This window comes from Schistocerca americana, chromosome 1 (assembly GCF_021461395.2).
Source record: "Schistocerca americana isolate TAMUIC-IGC-003095 chromosome 1, iqSchAmer2.1, whole genome shotgun sequence".
Taxonomy (NCBI): Eukaryota; Metazoa; Arthropoda; class Insecta; order Orthoptera; family Acrididae; genus Schistocerca; species Schistocerca americana.
This window is the reverse complement of record NC_060119.1, coordinates 556,996,982-557,021,030: the sequence shown is the minus strand read 5'-3', so window position 1 is coordinate 557,021,030 and position 24,049 is coordinate 556,996,982. Positions and strand designations below refer to the sequence as shown.

At 37.0% G+C, this 24,049-nt stretch overlaps 1 protein-coding gene across 1 annotated transcript in view; it reads left to right on the top strand.

Moving 5' to 3' along the window:
• LOC124606296 (cytochrome P450 3A8-like) overlaps positions 1–22,997 on the top strand; it is a 262,940-nt gene extending 239,943 nt beyond the window's left edge. Inside the window, exons 5-14 of the mRNA XM_047138281.1 lie at positions 7,769–7,879; positions 9,044–9,135; positions 10,598–10,755; positions 15,233–15,357; positions 15,458–15,583; positions 17,356–17,487; positions 17,636–17,724; positions 17,828–17,965; positions 21,216–21,384; positions 21,592–22,997. Of these exons, the coding sequence (XP_046994237.1) occupies positions 7,769–7,879; positions 9,044–9,135; positions 10,598–10,755; positions 15,233–15,357; positions 15,458–15,583; positions 17,356–17,487; positions 17,636–17,724; positions 17,828–17,965; positions 21,216–21,384; positions 21,592–21,672 (1,221 nt within the window). The 3' untranslated portion in view covers positions 21,673–22,997. The remainder of the gene's footprint in view (positions 1–7,768; positions 7,880–9,043; positions 9,136–10,597; positions 10,756–15,232; positions 15,358–15,457; positions 15,584–17,355; positions 17,488–17,635; positions 17,725–17,827; positions 17,966–21,215; positions 21,385–21,591) is intronic.
• Positions 22,998–24,049: the final 1,052 nt, after the last annotated feature.

The window sequence follows — 24,049 nt, the reverse complement described above, 5'->3', positions numbered from 1 at the left end:
ACATTCAAGGCAGCCAACGAGTTAATAATGTAGGTAGACAATATAGTAAAAAAAAATTGATCGTATTCCAGTAATGTTAGGGTAGATCAAAATTAAACCTATGAAATTTAAAGAAGTCAGAACGATTGAGAAAAGCCTCATGAATATCAAAAAACATGAATGTTCCTGGAAGTGGAGAAACAGGGTATACTCTTTAAAAGACACTTATTCAACTCTGGTGACACTTTGTCTCCTTGTTTTGGACTTTATATGACTAAGTGTAACTTAGGACCAGTACATGACAAGAAGAATGCGTGAAATCTCCCAAAACCACCCTCATATTGGGCTGTTCTTGTCTCTTCAGTCTGTCACTTTACTTGGAAGCCATGCCGTTTGCACAGCATACGGTTTAAGAAGGTCCCCGGTTTCATACTTTCTTTTCATTTCCCATAGGAAGCCATGGACAAAGGATGGAGGACACTACAACGGCACAAATCCGCCGCCACGTCAAGCAATCGACATAACTTCCCATGATTAGTATGACAACTAAAAAACTCAAGATATACATAATGATTCAGCTGCTCCTACCGGTGTAGTTTTATGCAACCTACACTACATCTGTATCAGGAACGGTATCCAGACAGGACACAGCCACTTAATCGATACCGAGCGAGGTGGCGCAGTGGCTAGCACACTGCACTCGCATTCGGGAGGACGACAGTTCAATTCCGCGTCCGGCCATCCTGATTTAGGTTTTCCGTGATTTCCCCAAATCGCTGCAGGAAAATGCCGGGACGGTTCCTTTGAAAGGGCACGGCCGATTTCCTTCCCCGTCCTTCCCTAATCCGATGACCTCGCTGTCTGGTTTCCTCCCTCAAACAACTCAACCCAACTAACTTAATCGATATACGATAGACGTTCGCTCTCAGATATCTGGGCAATTGTTAGCAAGCAGAGTCATACTATAAAAAATACAAGTGAGGATTGGCCATGAGTTACAAAACATTTTTGCAACAAGATATACCATATTTCTATCATACTTATCCAAGTGTCTTCAGTTTTTTTGTGTAATTATGGGCGTAATCATACAGGTTTCTAATGTCTCTGTACGTTTATTCCATTTATAGTACTTAATCTTCGTATACTGTTCAGAAACGTTGCCCTATAAAGTGGATTTCACCATCTGATACAACGAAACTGACAAGAGATATCAAAATGGAAAGTGTGGAAGTAAAAACTTACCAGCACATAACCCAGAGACAAGACCAATATAGCATGCTTCAGCTGCCCCTACCTATGTCGTTTTATGCAACTTAATTGCCGGCCAGGGTGGCCGAGAGGTTTTAGGTGTTACAATCTGGAACCGCGCGACCGCTACGGTCGCAGGTTCGAATCCTGCCTCGGGCGTGGATGTGTGTGATGTCCTTAGGTTAGTTAGGTTTAAGTAGTTCTAAGTTCTAGGGGACTGATGACCTCAGAAGTTAACGCTCATAGTGCTCATAGCCATTTGAACCATTTGCAACCTAATTGTCTGAACAGTGTCGTTGGCCAGTCCACTCTCTAGATGTCAAAATGCCTCAGAACAACTGATAAACTGTATAAAGACATCTAGGACCTACCGTAAAATTTTGTTTATGGTACTACTTTAGTACAAAAAGCGGTGAATCATCTTTTCATTGGGTTATTTACTGGAAACATGTTACTTCCATGCTTCACATCTTGATATCTCCTGTTAATTTTGTTGTTTTCTGTGATGAAACACACTTTATAAGGCAAAGTTCCTGAGCCATTTGCAAAAGATTTAGTACTATAAACGAACTAAACTATAGAGGCATCCTAAACCTGTATAACTTCAGCACTCGTTACACGAAGGAAAGTTGGAGAGAGTTGGTAAGTACGGCAGAAGTAAGATACATCTTGGTCCAAAAATTCCTTGCAACTCATGGCCAATCCTTATAAATTCTGCTGGCTAAGAGTCACCAAAACTCTGGGAGGGAATGTGTATCATACATCGATTACGTGGCTGTCACCTGTCTGGATATGGTTCCTAACACATACACAGTAGAGGTTGCATAAAACGACATCGGTAGGGGCTGCTGACTGCTAATGTCTCATGATTTTCCGCCGCTTTCTGCGATGTTAAATCTGCAATTTACTAGAGTTGCAGACAACCATTACTAGAAATTCGTAAGAACTGTGCTATGCATAAAAAAATTTATGTTTAGAGGGGCCAAGTGCCCCTTCTTGTCTTCCTTATTGATGCCCATGAATAGAACGATGATAATGCAGTCAGGTCCTCTGCTCCGACACGTGGAAGATTTATCTGACATTTGATCGTTATAGAAGAGTTTGGAGGGAGCCAGATACCAGATGCACGTCTCAGATATACAAGGAAGATGGGATAATTGTGTTTGGAGACCATATCGTGTACGATGTTGGACGTCCCCCATCGCTACCGAGGGTAATTTGAGGGTTGTGCTGTATCAGGACAGGATCCTCCATTCTGTTGTCCAGTCGTTCAGTCAACATTTCGATTTGTATTTCATCTTCACAATAACGCAAGGGCACATCACAATCACCTTGTGAACATCTTCGTCCAAGAGGCAGGAACCAACAGAATGGAATGGCCTACAGTGTCTGAAACCAATGACTCAGACATGATGCCATATGGGGTATAGGAAGCATCTTTAATATTCTGAAGATGAGTTTACTTGATACGCGTAAATGAAATTGAGTTTATGAACTTCAAGTGACTAAAAGTCTTTTTCTCCGCTCACAACAGTATTTAAATTTTATAAATTTGTAAAATGGTCACAGGCCTCTTACGTGGGACCAGTTGATATTTGCCGTACATACTCGAAGAAACTTTGCTCACACACTGGATGACCTCGGGAGACCTACCGTCGAAAATTGGGGGACAGATTGAGCAGCGAAGTCTTGCAATTTGGAGACCGACCACTAAAAAGACTGTCGGATCTAAAAAACCGGCCATTTATGTCATTATGTAAAGCATTACTGACACATATGTAATTGACATATCTTCAAGAGTAATACGCACTAAAAAAAGACCAAGCTTCAAGATTTATTTTTCATATTTACTTAGTTCTTTGATAGATTACAAATTTTAAAATAATGATGACGAAAGTACAATTATTCTTCCAAAAAATTCTGAGGTGAGTTGTTGAGCAGTTTCTTCCTCTTGAGCTTCCACTCAACAAACGTGACGTATTTATTGTTGAGTCACAACAAACTACGAACCTAACGAGTACATGCACGTAATTACGTCTACGCGATCACGTACTGGCTCTGCTATTCGCGACAATAGTTGAGCAGTTTTATGTTCGCTAAATGTTTCTTTATAAATAATTCTAGAAATTGACAACAGAAGACAGAACCTGTAAAGGAACAGGTAGCTAAACATCCGGATATTGGTCTCATACGAATTTTCGAGAGACAAGCGGCTCGCGCCTCGAGAAAAATTGTGACATAAACAGTACTCCGCCGCGATCTTTCGAACACAGCGTTGGGCCTGAGTTATGTCCTCTGGCTACGCTCTCCAAGTTTTAGAGGAGCTAAGCATGTTATAACGCAGGAGTTGCCGCAGCACGCTATTGAATGCTACCCAAAAGCGGATTTAGTTTTTGCCACTGTGTAAACATCTTCACTTGCGAATGTACTTCCTTTAGTTTAATTATTATTTTGTTTTTAATTCACAGTGAAGTTTAAAAGAGTTTCATATGGACTGTTCTCTGTAAGTATGTAAATCAACAGTTACAGTTCATTTATAATATTGATCGGCAACTCTGTTCTGCCCACATACGCCTACTCTAGCGTAATGTTGATCAGCAAGTTTGTTTCTTGATATAGATTTCGTAGGTATGGACAGTCCTGAAGTCGGTGTATTTTTCGTTTGTGAAATTTCAGATTTTTAATACAGAGAATAAAGTTTAACAAGAAAAATAAGTAACACGAAATAACCCTGTTGTCCCGGAAAAATACTATACTATGTAGGAATATAAACAGGCATTCCGGCCCGAGATGCTGGAGTTGGCGGTCATGAGTGCGTAAGATGTACCTCCTTTTATGTATGAATGGTGTGTGTTTCTCTTTTGCTGATGAGGGCTATGGCTAAGCTTTATGAGAGTCTTTCAGGTTTGCCTGTCTGCAACTTAACGTCTCTACTTTACGGTAAGTAGCAGTCTACGTTTTCCTACATTGTTAAAGTAAAAAATGGTATGTTTTTGAGTGCCACCATCGCCAAAAACACTGTAGTTAGTTTTCGAAGGTGGTGAACTGTGTGTCGAGATCAGTGAATTTAGTGTCAAAATAGTTCCGTGTTTCTTTGTTTCTAAGTATCGTACAGGTACTGTAAATTGATTCTTCTACTCGCAATGGCACATAAGTTTCAGCAAAAACAAATTGCTATTTTGTTTAAAATGAAGATGGGTATATTTAAAGTAGCTCATGAGAAATTTGTGAATAGTTTGAAATTGCTAAGGCCCTGCAGTCGACGATACCGGTAATTAAAACAGATATATAATCACGGCAATGTTTGAGGAAGTGTGTTCGGACCTGAGATAAAATATAACAGCTAAACACGAATTAATTTTTTTCCAGAGAAGGTAGGTCTCAGCTAGCTTTGATATTATGGCACTTAAAACTGGGAAGAACTGAAGAACTTGCAGTAGAAATTTTGCAAATAAACGGCAGATGCAACCTTTCAAAGAAAAGAAGAAACAGAAAGAGCATAGTGTTAAAAATGTTTGCCGTGAAGCAAATTTCGAATTTCGTCGAATACAAGTATACACTGGCTGCAATTTACGTTGTCTGAACTCGACGAAAAAGATTTTACAAACGCCAATGGGACTGGTTTACTAAAAAAAAAAAAAAAAAAAAATGGAATTGCTAGCAGTACTTCTACATTTACATCAATATTCTGCAAACCACGGTGAATTATACGACAAAGAATAGTTCCCGGTTTAGTAATTAATAGCGCTTTTTACCGTTCGTTTACGTATGGAGCGAAGGAAGAACGATTACTCAAATGTCTCCGTGCGCATTGAATTAGCCTGTTAGCCGACCACAAAATTACTACACCTGAGAGAGTGGGCGCTACGACGGTTTATCGTGAGTTTTAGTCATATTTCACGAGGACACTCTGTACCACTTAATTCGATATGAACAGCTATGTTGAAACCATTCACAACGCGATGCGCTTTCCTGTATCATCACTTACTTGTCTATTGTAACGTGTTTCTGATAACGACCACGGTAGGCTAAGCACAATGACATCGTAGCAGGGCGGTAATCTTGCTTTGTGGTCCCTACCGAATGATACCTAGGGAGTTGTACGTTCCTTGATTCATGGTTCATGATTCACAAAACTTTGTAGGTAGATTTTCATTGGAAAGTTTCCGTTTATCTTAAACAGCTTGCGAGTTCAGTTACTGTAGTATTTCTGTGATGCTCACCCATGAGTCAAAGAAACTATGACCATTTTCGTCACCCTTCTTTGTTCACGTCCTATATCCCCTGACAGTATTATCTGTTGTGAGTCCCACACTCTTTAAGCCATATTCTAAGTTAGATGACACAAGTATTTCGCAAGCAATCTCCTTTGTCTACTGATTGTATTTCCCCAGTACATTACGAGGGGCGCTCAGTAAGTAACGCATTTTTTTCTGAAAGCAGATTGGTTTTAGTCTTATTTATGGTACAGCACATTATTCCCTTCCCCACTCTTGTGGCTACAAAGCCCTATTTTTCAAAATAACCAATGCGACAGCTTACGCCACGTTACTGGGACCGCCTGTATGGCCGCATGGTACCACTCTACTGGTCGACATCACAGCCAATGTCTTGCTGCATCAATAACCTTCCCATCATCCACATACTGCTTCCTGTCGAATGAATCCTTTACTGGTGCAAACAGAAGGAAATCAGAAGGTGCGAGATCCGGGCTGTTGGGTAGATGAGGAAGAATGGTCCAATGAAGTTTTGTGAAGTTCTCTCGGGTGTGCAGCCTTATTTGAGGTCTTGCGTTGTCATGGATAAGGAGAAGTTCATTTCAGTTTTTGTGGCGATTAACACGTTGAAGCCCCTTCCTCGATTTCCTTAGGGTAGCACAATACACTTCACAGTTGGACGTTACGTCATGAGGGAGGACATCAGCAGAACATCACCTTCATATTAGGGCCTACCAGAAGACCATCGCCATGACTTTACCAGCTGAGGGTGCAGCTTTGAACTTTCTCTTCAGAGGAGAGGTGATGTTGCCTTATTCCATGGATAGCCGTTTTGTTTCCAGTTCCAAGTGATAGATCGATGTTTCGTCATCTGTGCGATCTTTGACAAAAAGTTGTGACGATCGGCATCGTAACACGCAAGCAGTTCTACACAGATGGTTCTTTGTGCTGTATGATCTTCTTTTAGGTCGTGAGGAACCCAGCAGCCACAACCTTTGAGTATCCCAACTAGTGGGTGAGTCAGTTAGCACTACCAACAGAGACTTTCAGTTGAGCAGTGAGATTTTTGATCGTGATCCATTGGTCACCTCGAATGAGTATGTCCACACATTCCAACAATGCAGGACTGAGTGTGGCCGACCAGCACGCCGCAATTCAGACGGGTTTACGCGACCTTGTTGCGATGACGACAGACACCTCGCCCAATGACTCACTGTGCTATTGTTCACTGCCAGGTCTCCGCAGAAAATCTGCAAGAGCCTATTAATATCTCCGATTCCCTCATTTTCCACCAAGAGAAACTCAGTGCCAGCTCCCTGCTTGGAATGCACCTCCATTATAGACGCCATTTTAAGGCTACACATAGCTCCGATACATATAGGAACTTCATGAAACTTAGGGGCTGAAGCGGAAATATTCTACAATGTCCCACAACTTAGTCTGCATTTTTTCAACCGAAATTCGCTGAGAAAAAAAATTGTGTTGCCTTTCTTATTGAATGTTCCTCGTACTAATGAACTGAAGTCTGTGACCCGCTTTGCCTACAACTGACACTCTGTAATTGCTCCATTTCATAGAATTACAAACTGTTACACCCAGCTGTTTCTATGAGTTTACCATTTCCTAGAATACTATGCGTCTTCATTATGTGAAATATAAAATGTGAAAAGGTCCTAATACACTTCACTGTGGCACACTCCAAGTTACTTCTACATCAATCAAAGAAATTCCATCCACGATACTTGAGTTATTTGGTACCTACAAGCAAGTGAAAACTGAATCTTAAGGGTAATAAAAAAGGACAATATGGAGTACCTATACAGATACAGAAAGACTGGCCTCTGAAAGGTGTAAATGAAGAAAGGAAATAGTATAGCCTACCATATTTACTAGTATGTAAATGCAAACACAAAGGAAAAATTACAGCTGAGCATACTATAGAAGAAATAAGTTACAAATAGACTAAAATTTATTAGCAAAGAGCAATCCAAAATGTATATTTATGTTTTCCTTATTTTTTAAAAAATTTTTATTTATTTATTCCCTAATTCTTTGAGATGGTTGTTGTTGTTGGCGGCGGTGGTGTGTGTGTGTGTGTGTGTGTGTGTGTGTGTGTGTGTGTGTGTTTTTTAAAAGTATTTAAGGCACAGTAGACAACCAATTAAACCTAGTTCCATCATTTCAGTTTTGCACATAAATAGTATTGTTGCAATTCTAGCAGTTGATCTGATAAATAAAAGTAGTTCTTTGTGCTGGTTCATTGTTTTCTTACTACCAGTATGAAAAACAGATGCTTATTCATCTGTTCTGTTTACTATCTACAGGCTGCATCTGTCAAGAATCCTCTAGTGCAGAGGAGCCTTTCTATTTTGGCAGGGGAAGTAAAAGGATCACCTGATGTTGTTGTGGCCCTGAGCCGTGAGAAACTTAGGAAGGTAAGTCAATAATTTTGAGATTCATTGTGAGCTTCTGTTTTGGGCTTCATTTTTTGTAGATTCACATCAATAAAATCATATTTCAAATATGATACTTTAATTCAGGTATCTTTAGACAGATACTTACAACAAATTATGTAGTGAAAGTGGGCACATACAAAACATAGTACCATAGATAATGTCATTCAGAAATCTTTGTGTGTAAACATCTTTTAATTACCAACTACTTTAATTTGTTCTTAAAAATATTTAAGTATTGTAGACTAATACTATTTGGAAATATGTTAATGTCTTTTGGCAGCAAATGGAATGTGAATCATATGTCTTCTGTTTTGCTGTTTATCATGACAATCATTTTGGGTCCCCGCATAGAAATCATTGTGTCTAATCATTATGATATTTTTTACCTTTTATTATTTATTTTCTATTTCTTACTTCTGTGTTATCCTATTGTGAACATAATTGATACATAGAGAATACATAGGTAGCAAATTATATTTAATGGAATGACTCTTATTGTTATCTACCTGTATTAGTATTTACTCTGACTGTTCTCTTGTGCAGCCTATGCACCCTCTCAAGGTAGACTGCAGATGACTCACACCAAATCTGAATCTCATACAGTAGATGTGAGATGATTAATCTGAAGTAGATTTGTTGTAGTACAGAAGGTATTATTATGGTTATGAGGCTTTTATTAAGACAATCTTATTGCCAATCTCTTTATAGATGAAGCTTTAAGATGTTTATTTATCACAATGCCCATAAATTTCTATTTTATCAGATTTTATGCATACAAATGATAATTCAGCATTTCTATGGACTTGAGATGTACCTTGCAACATGAATTGAAATGCAAAGAAATTGCAGTGTATAAACTTGAAGTGTCACAGTTAATGGAGAATATACATCCACAATATGGATGAACATAGCTGTATCTTGCTGGAACCTTGTGCATTAGAGTGAAATTCTGTTTATAGACACATTTTACTCTCTTAAAAATATTAAAAGTCTTTCATTTAATATTGTGTATGTATAGTACATTGCCTGATCCACATTTTGTGAGCATTAGGCTTCGAAATGTTGCTGCAGGTTTCATCATTGTGTATCTAGCACACACATAACAATCTAGTTTAAAATTTTGACCTTTTAATTTTTTTTCAGCTTACTCCAAGGATTTTGAAGTCTCTTGAGTTTCTCACACAAAATCTTAAGAAATCCATTGAAGCTTCAGAACCAAGCATTGACATTACATAGTGAGTATAATATTTTGTGTTGCTACTTTGTGGTATGCATTATCACTATAAATGCACTAACCAATATTTTATTCTTGAAATTAATCTGAGAACTGCATTTGTCATAACTTGATTAAAATAATTGTAAATTCATTTTGTGGGCTTAGAATGTATACCAGTCGACACTGTAGACTAGATATGAATTTTTTAGCACATTTTATATATGCTATAAAAGAGGATGTGCAGAAATATCATATGGAATTTAATATAATTCTCAGCTAATCCCTCCAGCATCAGTACTTCCAAAATGATGTAAAAATAGAAAATGGTCCTTCACAGTGTGTTTGGGTCTCAGTACTGAGCTGACTTCACTTTGGAGATCTAACATTAGATTCCTGTGCCTGTTCTCATCTCAGGTTTCAGCTGTTGGTTTTTTCCTGTCATTTTGTAGCTTTGTATTCAAAATCTTATTTTCTGCCCCTGCATAATTTCACATTTGTACAAACATACATATTTGTCTTTCATTTATGTATTCAGCTTACATTTCCTTTGTTCCTACCTTCATTTTTGTGTGTTACTTCCTTGCATCATTCTCTTCATTATGTTTTTACTGTGGCAAAGGAACTGATAGTTCTGAAAGCTAGATTATTTTTCCATTTGAGTTTTGTCATTTGTGATCCAGTAGTGTGTTTTTAACAGCTGTTAACCTTTTTATATTATCAGACTTTTGATATTTTTTTACCACTTGCTTCTTGTATATATCTGCTTGTGTCTGTATATGTGTGGATGGATATGTGTGTGTGTGTGTGCGAGTGTATACCTGTCCTTTTTTCCCCCTAAGGTAAGTCTTTCCGTTCCCGGGATTGGAATGACTCCTTACTCTCTCCCTTAAAACCCACATCCTTTCATCTTTCCCTCTCCTTCCCTCTTTCCTGACGAAGCAACCGTTGGTTGCGAAAGCTTGAAATTTTGTGTGTGTGTTTGTGTGTTTTTTATTGTGCCTATCTACCAGTGCTTTCCCGTTTGGTAAGTCATGGAATCTTTTATTTTTTATATATATATATATATATATATATATATATATATATATATATATATATATATATATATATATATATATGTGTGTGTGTGTGTGTGTGTGTGTGTGTGTGTGTGTGTACCTCAGGATGAAATCAAGGGTTCATAAAGATCGGTACTTGTATATTGTTAAAAGATATGTAATTATAATAAGTATGACAGCCTTCTTGCTATATATGAATTTTTAACTTGAAGGAAGATCCTCCTATTAAACAACTGTCTTGTTATAGTAATATTACTAATGCATTTAGTGACATGTAATGGGCATTGACATGATGTAATACTTAAGGAGCATATAGTGATAATGTATTATTACCGGTATTAACGCATTAAGACTTGAATACTGTAATTGCACAGTGGTATGAAATTGAGTATGCATACTAATAACTACATAACTTTTTTCTAGTGCTGTTCGTAACTTCCTTGCTCATTCATTGGCTCTGACTCTCCTGGACAAGGATTCGCAGGCAGAAGAGCCCAAGGTGGACCAAAATGCACTTTCTGGAACTCTAGAACAAGTTCTTAAAATTGACAATCCCACTTATCCAGTTGCATCTTTTCCATGTAAGTTTTCCAGACTGTTTGTGATTTTCTGCAAGCTCTCCATTACCAAGCTTGCAAATACAGTTTAGTATTTCTGTTAACTTAGTTTTACAAAAGTCTTGCAACTTTTTAGAAATACACAAGGATGGAAATGCTTTCGTTGAAGGTTCACGTTTGTAATGCTGTGAAATAATGGAACTGAAGTAGACTGTGGACTGACTTTGTTCATACAACTTTTTAATATAATCATATTGTGTGTGCTGAATTCAGATAGGTGAACAGAAGTATTAAAAAATCAAGAAGTTCTTTATTTTTGGTGGTCTGTTTTCTGTCATAATATAGCAGATGATTTAAGGAAGATGCTTCTTAACTTCAACCATTAAGTAATTGCTGAATGAACTATAAATACAATCATACTTCTTTTGAAGAGGAACTATATGAAAATGCCTAAAAGTGCAATCACAGATAATACCATTGTGAAAGTGAACAAGACAGCACTAGACAATTGGTAATTATATGTGGACAAAATATCTGGTGACAGTCATATCAAGAAAGGAAATATGGCTAATTTTACATAAAGAGTTAACAAAGAGAAAGACTTGCACAAGATTGTTTCAATTGTTCTAGACCGTAGACCAATATCATATGAGAAAATAAATGTTTTAACTGTTTTCAGAAGGGCCCAATTAATTTTTTTTACTGATCTGTTCTGTTGCTGAGACCTGCGTCTACTAGTTAATACCATAAATGAAGTAGCCATCAAGTCTACAGGTGACATTAATATGTCAGTTAAGTTATGGCCAATTCTTTCTGGGATGCAAAAGGGAATCTTTTTACTGATAATCTGTCAAAGGGTAAAATAGTTGTTAGTGACACTGTGCAGATCTTTTAGACCAACTAAATGGAAAAATTATGTATTATAGACATGGCTCAGGATATAGAAGTGGCTCAGAATATAAAAGAAAAAAGGGCTTCCATTTGATCATTTTGACAGTGTGCATATACACAAACATGTCTTAGTAATGATAAATCTGATGAATTTGAAATATTGAAATATGGACTGATAAAATATATATCATCTGAATGAAACAGACATTTTTCCACTGAGTCTATATTATTTACTGAAACTTATTGTTCATCACATCTAGTTTCAGCTAATCTAGACATTGTTAAGTGTTTATGTACAACCTCAGTCACCTCTTTGTAATTAATAAGTGAAAATTCGCTATGTCTATCTTTTTGAAATTTGAAAAGTTTAAATATGGAAACAGGATAATTGTACTTATACATTCTCGTGTCAATATAGGCATAAAAATAACGATTAAAAGCTACACTCAACAGATACAGTATATATTATGAAATAGCATATAACAATGTACCTGTACAAAAAGTACATGACCTAATTGGCTCAAAATGGGAGATCGGTAGTGTGTATGCAACATAATGGCAAAACAGTTAGCCAAAGCAAGATGCCGCAGACATGAAAGTAGCATTAAACTCACATGATGTTTGACTGTTCGTGGTAGTTTACAAGCATTTGGGGCACTTAATGTAGGAAATAACTATGCAAACATTTAATTCTGGTCAAAGAATAAAACTGAGAACAGAGTAGCAGTTTCAGTGATCTATGCATGTGTATAAAGTCATATACCAAAAGCAAAGTCAGTAAGAAAGAAATGTGGAGATGCTAAATGAATATGTTTGAAAATATTTAAAAAATTAGAATTTACAACCTTTTTTTTGCAAATGTGAATTCAAGATTTAAAATATCAGTAAAAATCAGTAATATCTGTGTTGGAGCAATGCCTCTCTATCTCCGTTTTATAGGTTTCGCTCAGAGTGTAGACAATACAAATAATCCTACTTGTCATTGTGAAGAGCATGAACACCATTGTTACTTTTGTTTTGATTGTGCAAGCAGATTATGATTGAAATTATTGAAGTTTGTAGGTTAGTTAGGGTTTTTTTTTTTTTTTTTTTTAGCACTGTATCTGGCGGTTAAACTAGAAACTGTGTATAATAATGTGTTAATTTACTAATAATTTAGGTTTGTCTTATTAATATCACACTCTGATTTCTGATCTCTATACAGTCTTCTAACATTTTGATCCATTAGTAATTTTTTCATAAAAATGTTTATGGAATGATCAGCATGTTGATTCGGGATGCCACAATTCTGATGCCTAGCACTGACAAATTGAAAGTTAATAGAGGCCTCAGAAACCAGCCATTTATGGCCCCAGTCAGTGCAGCCACTTCTGATTGTCATGTATGTCCCATCATTAGATGAAACGTGTTTACACAAGGCAATTCATTCAAAAAATGCATGAGTGAAATTGAAACTCACAAAATTAATGCATAACTACATAAATAAGAACTACCATTAATAGTTCCATTAACATCCTTTGTTTGTTCAGTTTGACACCAACATACTGGGAAGTTCATATTGATCATCAGGGAGTAAGACAGGGTTGTAGCCTCTCCCCGATGTTGTTCAATCTGTATATTGAGCAAGCAGTAAAGGAAACAAAAGAAAAATTCGGAGTAGGTATTAAAATTCATGGAGAAGAAATAAAAACTTTGAGGTTCGCCGATGACATTGTAATTCTGTCAGAGACAGCAAAGGACTTGGAAGAGCAGTTGAATGGAATGGACAGTGTCTTGAAAGGAGGATATAAGATGAACATCAACAAAAGCAAAACAAGGATAATGGAATGTAGTCTAATTAAGTCGGGTGATGCTGAGGGAATTAGATTAGGAAATGAGGCACTTAAAGTAGTAAAGGAGTTTTGCTATTTGGGGAGAAAAATAACTGATGATGGTCGAAGTAGAGAGGATATAAAATGTAGGCTGGCAATGGCAAGGAAAGCGTTTCTGAAGAAGAGAAATTTGTTAACATCCAGTATTGATTTAAGTGTCAGGAAGTCATTTATGAAAGTATTTGTATGGAGTGTAGCCATGTATGGAAGTGAAACATGGACGATAACTAGTTTGGACAAGAAGAGAATAGAAGCTTTCGAAATGTGGTGCTACAGAAGAATGCTGAAGATTAGATGGGTAGATCACATAACTAATGAGGAAGTATTGAATAGGATTGGGGAGAAGAGAAGTTTGTGGCGCAACTTGACCAGAAGAAGGGATCGGTTGGTAGGACATGTTCTGAGGCATCAAGGGATCACCAATTTAGTATTGGAGGGCAGCGTGGAGGGTAAAAATCGTAGAGGGAGACCAAGAGATGAATACACTAAGCAGATTCAGAAGGATGTAGGTTGCAGTAGGTACTGGGAGATGAAGAAGCTTGCACAGGATAGAGTAGCATGGAGAGCTGCATCAAACCAGTCTCAGGACTGAAGACCACAACAACAACAACATCAGCCAGTAATAGAACCCTTAGTCAGATGTGTCCTTTCAGGTTTGTTCTTTATACCTTCCACAATCACACTTCTTGAGGCATAATTGCTTGAAAAATATTGAAGAAAGCGTATAAGTAGAATACCTGTGGTTTGCTTGAAGTAATGCAGTACTTTTTCTAAAGGCAGCGTAACTTTTTGAAATCAGGTCATACTTTTTGAAGAACACAGTACGTATGACAGGATTAAATATCTTGCCTACAATATTTGTTCATGACTTCACATTATCTCGTACATTTTAAAGAGTAGTCTTCTGAAAAGTGTAGTTGTAGAGGCTTATCATATAAATATATGTACCACCCTTCACCAACAAACCAATCTTGGTTGGTGGGTAGTAATTTATCATTGCCATTACATTATTTTTCTTTGTCTACATGTTGTAAAATATATATCCTGTGATCTCCTTGAAGATGTTTCAGAAAATGTTGACTTGCCATATTATTCCAAGAAGCATCACATAATTTCAGGCTGGAAAAAGGTTATCATGGTAGAGGGATTGGCTGATTGTGGAGATATGCCTGTTTATATCCACAGGTGTTTTTTCCATGGAATTATCATGGACTTGATGCTCATAACACAGCTGGTGAATATGATGCATTTTCATATTGATTGTCTCAAAATGACATGAAGCACAGCTCACACTTAGAAATGTTGACGTACTTCCTTGAATATGACACATCATCACAGCTTCTGAAATTAATTTTTTCTTAGCTGATCTGAGTGAAGCACTATAGCTATCATTTCAGATTGTTTTAGTACACCTACCATACATCATAGGACAACAACATACAAGTTTTATGTAAACCTCTCTATTGCACCATACTCTTGTGAGCGGTATGCAGTCACTAATAGGGGATAACTTCTAAACAACTCTGAATGCATCTTATTTCGGTGTACTTTGCCACACAGTCATGAAAACCTATATTCTCTGTTGTATGCAAGTAAGTTTATTTTTAATTAAATGGAAAACTAAAGTATCATCAATGAATGAGATTTAATGTTAGGACAACAACTGAGCACTCATGGGAGACTGAAATGCATTTTAACCATTCCCAGGTAGTACTGTAAAACTGTTATTTATTTTTCAGTTGTTCTTCCTGCATTTTACTCTCAAGACTGTTTCGTCCTACGAAATAGTGCTGCCAGGTATCTCATTCCTTTAATCCATAACACTGTTAAGGAAAAAATCAGTGCAGAGAAGTCAACAGATGAGGTAAGAAAATGTTGGTGTGTTTTTATACTTCTTCCTAGTAGGAACTCTATTGTAGAAATGTGTATAAAATTGTATTGAGGAACATGCATTGAACTTACAGAAGAGAGTTCCTGATCTGGTGGACTTACTATTGGAAACAGTTTCTGAACAGAAGCAGACAACAAAAGATGAAGGCAAAGAGGTAGAAAGTGCTGCTGCTGTGAATGAAGAAGCGATTGTAGCTCAGGTAAGATATTGAGAAAGATGGAAAATTTAATTTCACTTTCATTAGCAGTGTCTGATATCTTGAAGTACTAAGAATGTAGTCCAAATCATGATACAACTGGAGATTAAAAACAATAAGCCAGTAATTCTGCATGCCACACTTAAATAGCATGTTCCATTTTATCATTGATGGAAAATTTCCGTAAGTATCTGCGACCACATAAGAACTGTTTAAGCAGAAGGTAGATACTGACTAATATTCATCAGAAGAATCTCATGGAACTGTGGTTCACCCTTCATAAAATGCCAGTTAATCATTATTATTACCAAGTCTGGGCCATTAGCAAGTTCAATACATAGAATAAAGAAAGAATATTCAGGGAAGAGGTGCATGAATTTTCATAGACTTATTTTGTCAGCTTGAGAATGTTACATAAATGCTGTACAAATTAAATTGGAAGACACCATTAGAAAGATATAATACATGAGGGAAAAAAAAAAGAAAGAAACACTCTTACATATTTTGAGAATGATTATTCCAAGGCTAAGCAAAGACAGATTACACCTTCGAAATTGCATCATGTATAATAAGTATGAAACCAAAATTAAGGAAATTTTTGCTTATACAAGAACTTAAAGAAATCTTATGAATATGTGTTAAATAATCTGTATGAACATCTGAATTTTTCAAATCAATTGGCAAAATTTGTTCCTCAGTTGATCACAGTGGGCTGAATGCACAATAGTGAAACCATTTTCCAGCAGCAATTTTTTCTTTTAATCACAATAAAAATAGTTGATGAATTGTAGATACATTAATTTCAACATATGTTCAAGGAACAATCAATATAGTGGATTTTCCAATGCAATTTGCAAAATAAGATGAAAATCGTTCTGTCAGCTAGAAAGTGAAGGCAAGCTTACAGTTCCAAGTGATATTAGATCCATAAACTTCCTAAAAAAGGTTAAAATTATGTCATGTATTTATTGTGCTTCTCTTTTTATGTAAGGGTCCAGGGCCACATTATTTCCTTATAAGAAGTCATTTTCCTGCATCAGCTGTTCTGTTAATTTTAAATAGATTATTATTAACAATTATCAGCAATTAGTTAATTTTGCTCATCTGGGCATTATCAAGCTGCAACATGTTATGATCCACACAACAGTGTGGAGAAAAACCAATGTGTGGTGCCATCGCTAATAAGAGGGCAGCACAAGTGCACAGCTATCATAGATGCGAAGCCCATGTGTAAAATAAGGAAATACAATGCCATGAGTAAGTCCTGTCATTGAACCAGCATATAAAATACATGAATATATGTTAGCACAAGTGCTGAAGTGGATGAACACATGTTGTTGTCATATCTTAAATTCAAATAGCAGCTATTTTATTTTAAGACATTGACTACACCATAAATGTTTCCAGCCTGAACTGTCTATGTGCAAAATATTGTCATTTACAAAATATTGCAGGATTGTAGATGCAAATAAACAGAAAATAAGTTATACTAACATAGTTTACTGTAATATTCATGCTGGTACAGTGACAAATTGTGCGTTAAGGATGACCCAATCATGATGCTGATGTAAGTGGTCTTTAAATCCTTACTTTGCTACAAAATGTTCCGTTTCCTGTGTAGCAGTTTAGTAAAAAATAAATTAATTAAAAAATGTATTTATTGTCTTTGCTGGACTATCTACCAATAGTGATATCCTTCCTTAAATATTTTAAGCATACATTTATTATTTATCTCTGCAAATGCAATGTTGTTATTTAGATTCTATATTTTTCAGTCACTAGCTGTTCTTCTGAATACAGCACAGGCAACAAAGTCTACAATTGCACTGTCTGTTGCCACATTAGCTTCCAAACCAGAGATTCAGGATAAACTGCATTCTGAACTTAACAAGCAGTTACAGACATCTGTAAGTACAAACTGTATATTTAACTGAGAGTACTGCACTTATTTGGCCACAAGACAATTTTCCAAGTGTATATAAAAATTTGTTCCCTTGTAGATGTAAGATCTGGTGGAAGATAGCAGCAATTTAATGACTTTTTCTCATTCCACAGACGGAGATATCCTTTGAGACAGTGCAGAATGCACAATATCTCGACATGTTCCTGAAAGAGATGCTTCGTTTGTATCCATCTGAATACAGGTACTTAGGGAACAAGGATTTTATTTATGGATTTTATTTATGGATTTTATTTACAGTAATAATAAACAGGAATAGTTTGATTTCATTTTGGAAATTGTTGCAGGATTGAGCATGAATGCCTGGAAAACACTGAGTTTGAGAATCTGAAGATTGAGAAGGGAACCATAGTATCTATTCCAGTGTATGCTCTTCATCACTTGGAGGACTACTATCCAGAGCCACATACTTTCAATCCAGACAGGTGAAATACTCTGCACAGTATTAAAACTTATCATAAATCTGTCTTTCAAAGGGGTGAGATAGAGAAAGTGAGATAAGGGTGGGAGGGCATTTGAGAGAAGTTGATGATTATTTGTAATTCTGTATTATTTACATCAAGCAATCATGACTTCAAGCATCAAGTCATCTTTATCTGTATCAGCAACTTTATCATGAAGACGGGCTCCATTTTGCATTGTTGTAAAGAGTGTGACATAGGACGTCAAAATAAAGGTACAGAGAAATGTATGAAGAAACCCTTAGAAGCATCAAATACATAAAGCACAAAAAGCAATAAATGAAAGTAAAAAATTAGCATAGTGGATTGGTAACAATAATGAAAAACAAACATGAAAAATTACTGGAAATTTTAAAATTAATTTAGATGTATAGAAAAGAAATTCTGAAAATAATGATTGAAGAAGTGGAAAAAAAATTTGGGAATATGAAATGAAAGGAAGGAGAATGGGTGCACACAACAGAAATGAATTTTTGCATGTTATTTTAGAAAGGAAAGAGTGCCATTCGCTTCTTCATTTATTGTTTATCACTTGACTCTCTTTCTTGATACACTGTAGTGAGCTGTGATTACAGAATTTTGACAGTATAATCAACATAGTTGAAAATGTCAAAGGTAAATGATGGGAAATGAAACAAAGTAATACTAGCAGAACAATTACCCAGCAAAGTCGACTCAGTTATTCCTAAACTGCCTTATCATAAAGTTCCAATCATCACCATTCTGTGAATTATATCTAACAAGTGATAGACATTCAATACAAATATGCAACATAGTAATGTCATATGTAACTGGAATTACAAAATGTAAGGATATTTAATGTTGCATAATCTCCTCAGGTTACATTGTCAGGGTGTTCATCGGGTACAGTCACAGTGCTATCGTTATTATGATGTTTATGCGATGTGATATCCTGGTGATTGACAAGGTCACATACACTTGTTTTATCCTGCCACTTGCTTGCAGCTGATTGATGTTCCACACGTAGTTTGACAATCTACATCTATTGCAGCCTCACAAAGAAAAGTGAAGTTCACACAGATAACAGTAACGGAAATGACCATCCTTAGTATAGTGTGAATGTAGCAAAACCAAGAGTCTGTTGTTTGTCACTCACAAACACCTGATTGATTTTCAGCAGCTGGTTTGACATTGTACATCTGCTACAGCCTCACAAAGAAAAGTGAAGTGCCATATAAACAACAGTAAACGAAATATTCCTCCTTGATCTAGTATGAATGTAGCAAACCAAGTGTCTGTACAGACCTCAGCTGTGACATGGTCATGACATATGTCATGACATAATAACTTCTGCACAATGACATTGTAGCACTGGATTCCAGGGAGAGTGCTGATGGTTTCTGGGTGGCTTAGCAGAATGATGCTGTGTGGTGTAGAGTTAGCTGAGGCTGCTGTAGATGGGACGCCATAGGTGACCAGTACAAGTGGCCTGGAGCAGAGCTGTGACTGCAGCTGGCTGCTGCGGGGTGCACATGGCTAAAGTATACCATGATGAAGGGGTATTCATGGGCTCTTGATAACCACATGACTCGCAGATGGAAGATAGAACACGATAGCAGCACCATCATTGTTGCTGCATGTGCTGCCTATGGATGATGTTAGCAGTCCCTAGTGGTTGTGTTGCATGCTGTCACTGAGTCTATAAACAGAATGTTTACTATCAGCACCAAATGCAAACATGCGATGTATTGGTGAAACACATAACTGTCTCTGAAGGTTGAGCATTTGTAGGAGAAGGAGCAGCAACCCAGAGGATGCAGACATTGAGCCACAATCAGGAGTAGCTAAGGATGCATGGTCTCTGCTGTGCCTATTTTCCATTATTTCCTCTGTAGATTATGCAGCCATTGTAAGAGAGGCCCCCACCAGGAAGGAAGCAGGTAATGCAAGGGTGGCTACAGTGAAAGAAGAGGTGCCGGGTTGTTGTCATGGAAGGCCAAAGGCAGCAGGAGAGTCAAGGGCACAGATTGCAACAGAACTCCGATGAGGAAGCCCTGGAAGAAGCTGTTGGTGGCTGGCTGGGAATGGTGGCTGGGTCAGAGCAGCACAGGGGGACCTGTGGAAGGTGCAGTGTATGCCAAAAGAAAAAAAAAACAACACATGAGAAGTGAGGCAAAGGCAATGAGAGGAGGTGCAAATGCATGTGATGTGGTAGCCAGGGGACACAGGAAAGGAACTGAACGCCCTGGCACCTGTGTATGTGAGATGCAACAATGGAACTCACAGGGGTGTGTGTGGACACGCAGGAGCACCTGGTGACACCTGGAGGTGCACAGAGATGAGCCACAGGGCCAGCCAAAGCGGCAGCGAAGACAGGGCTGACAGGAACTGCACTGACGATGACAAGACTGGCCGTGCACAGACTTTCTTCTGTAACATCCCACAGTTCATCAACTGTTCTATACACAGACTTTCAACTACAACATTCCCCAATTCATCGCCTGTTCTATCAGTATTGTCATTCCTTTCTCCTTCTCATCATCAACAAATTTAGTGACGTTTGCAGCAACTGTCATTGCTGCCGGTGTTGATATTTCTGTGATCATTTTCTATGCTTCTGCCGGCCGGGGTGGCCGAGCGGTTCTAGGCGCTGCAGTTTGGAACCGCGCGACCGCTATGGTCGCAGGTTCGAATCCTGCCTCGGGCATGGATGTGTGTGATGTCCTTAGGTTAGTTAGGTTTAAGTAGTTCTAAGTTCTAGCGGACTGATGACCTTAGAAGTTAAGTCCCATAGTGATCAGAGCCATTTTTTCTATGCTTCCACTGTGATGTAACAACACACACCACTTTGAAATGGAAGTGTGTGTACCTTATCACTTTAACAACTTAGTTACTGCTACAGCCAGATCAACAGTTGGCTTTCTTGAGCAGTAGTTTCAATTGGTCATTGTTTTCCTTTGATGCTGGAAAGGACTATATTGAGATGTATGATAAATTATGTTTTCAGTACTTGATTTGTCAATATTACCCTTTGGGCCACTTACATTTTTAATGACAATGTTTCAGATTGTAATTTCTGGATACAGAACTGTATCAAGACACATTGGCCAATTAATTAAGTTTGTTTATTCTTCAGAATTGTTTCCGCTCTCCATCATGCTGTAAAACCTAACTAAAAATACCATATTATGCCACATTAGATTATGGACATACAGTTCATTTGGAGGCTCCTATAGATTATTTTTATGTTTAGGTTTTCTCCAGCCATTGCTGAAAAGCGTCACCCATACACATACCTACCATTTGGTCTGGCTGGTTCCAATACGGCTAATGTCAGTGTTCAGTATGGTGTCCTTGTAGCTAAGTTGGCAGTTGCAACACTGATCAAGAACTTCAAGTTTGTGCCAGCTGAGGAGACTCAGGTATGAACTATATCACTCACTCATAAGCAGCTAAATATTAAACATCATTTATTATTGTTACAATTTGCAAAGTTCACAAGTGATGTCTTATTTATTGGTGGGAGGCAGTAAAAATTACTAAAAGTTAGTAACTGGAACAGCCACATTAAAACATGAGCCCTTCCTGTTTGCCTGCTGATTCCCATGCTTCTGGTAATATATTTTCAGATACCACCACCTTTGGAGGAGGGGATCACTGGAGTCATGAAGCCAAAACCAGTGAAAATTAGTGTGGAGCTTCGCAAATAAGCACACATATGAGATCACAAGGCTGAATGGAACACAGTGTATTTTTGACAGCAACTAAATTAAATTTTGTATGTCATTGAGCCATTAATGTTAACACTGATATTTGTGTTTACACATTTCTAGTTTAATTTTATTTTTACTACCACTTTTGTATTATCACATATAAGACTTTTCAAGACTCAGTTTACAGTTTTGATAAAAGGGGAGAAATATTTCAAGACTTCTTCAATACAATATAATTATTGGTTTGACTTCTTAAGAAGTGCCTAAATTACTGTATATTGGTAGAGGAAGACATTCCACATTGCAGAGCAGCAATTAATATTATGTGCAGGCCAATTAAAAGGAAAGACAGGTGCATAAGAATATTTTCAACTTCATATGGTAAATTGAAATTGTGGCTAGGTTAGAAACCTCTTAATACGCTAAAAGTATGTGTATCTATATAAATTATGCTTAACAATCGACAGAAGTACGTAACTGCTTAAGCATTCTTTCACATGGGAGCAACAAAGAATGCATTTCAAATGTATCTAAGTAGCTTAATACATTTTCATTAAACCCCATGAACTACCAATAAAATTTGAGTTGCTGGATTTGTTTGTTCTGCAAAATGGCTGAATGTGACCCTGTAGGGTATAGTTTTCCTGTAGCAAATTGTCATAATAGATATGAGACACTTACACAAATTAAAACACAGAAAATTCTACATTTTTGTTGATGTAGTTGTGACATTCTTCAGTTAAACATACTGATAGTCATGTAACTTGAGATATTTTCAAATGCTTCTTAATGGCAGCTATTGAGACATACACCAGTAAAAGACTGCATATCAAAAACAGTGTCATTACTGGTCATGTATGCCTTTGTATCAGCATAAATAAATGATAGAACCAATGATAAGCGTAATAAAATGAGACTGAATGCTATGGTGCTGAATTTATGAGAACAGGTATTTTTTTAACATCTATATAATAATTTTTAAAGAAAATAAATTTCTTGCTGTTATTACTTAACAGGACATCTAGCCAAGACTAGAAACAAGCAACAGCATGTAAGAATCAAATTCCTTGTAAAACAAAGCCTGTATGTCACAGTGTGATGTTGGTATTCCAAATTTGGTTTCACGAGGATACAAACCAGTGAATAATTATGAAAAAGTATTGTTAATGGTATTTATAAACATAATTCAAGTATGTATTTGATTGCTGCACTGTAAACATCATTTCTTTAAGGAGTACATGTAATTTATGATAAATTTTTGTCATTAATTTTGTGGAGATCTGTCTTCTTACTTCTGAATAAAAAATTTCTTTCACACAAAACTATTTTTCAATCATATTCAATGCAAAAATATTATTTTCAGTACAACTGCAACAACCATTCCTCAACTACTGAACAATAAAGAGCTTTCTCTGGAGATCACCAGTATCCAGAATTTTTGTATCATTTTTGTACCTGCCTGCAGTAGATAGTACAAGCCATAAATGAAAGGCTGTTGGATCATAGTACTTGAACCAGTTGTTAACTATGGTATAACATAGCATCTCTGATTACTAATCGAAATGTTCCGAGTCAAGTGTTTGAACCCAGCCACTGACTAAATTGTGAATGAAAATCATCATCAGTGGCAGATGAAGACATGGGCACCTTCATTCTGCCAACAGCCTCATCAAAGAGGCTAGAACTTCAAGGCAACTGTTTGCCCTTGGGGTAGGGAACAACCCCTAAAAGGCAGGAGAATCAGCAATAAATATCAATGGCATGAGGATGCTGAAGGCAATGGAAACTACTGCAGTAAGTGGCCTGTAGTTGAAAAAATGTATTGGTGTTACCTCCATTGGAAAAAGATTATGAATTAGCTCCCATTTTGTATCCCAGAAAGGGGTGCCCAAGGATGAAGTAACCATGAGAAAAAGATTGAATAACCAACAAAAGTTTAATATTTTACAAATTGGGGCATAATGCTATAATGAATAATACAGTAGGCAGTTTATTTGCAGAGGAATGGACATCTCTAAAATGAGGAATCACAGAAGTGTAGGTACAAGAAAGGTAGCTATGGAAAAACCTTGGGAAACATAAGTAACTCAATTGACAAGAGGAGAAAGTACAAAAATGTTCTGGGAAAGGCAGGAATTCAGCAGTATAAGTGACTAAGGAAAAAAATTAGCAGGAAGTGACTACAGGAAAAATGCGGAGAAATAGTCATGGGAAGAATTGGTCCAGTCTACAGTGTTGATGGCCAATAATCCTATTTTTCAGTGCAGATGCACACAATGCTCAGTCTCGTATTGGAATCAGGAACTGTGAACAAGGGGTTCATGAGTATGTGACACTAAGTCAGTAGTGTGTAACAACGGGCTGTGAATTTGGG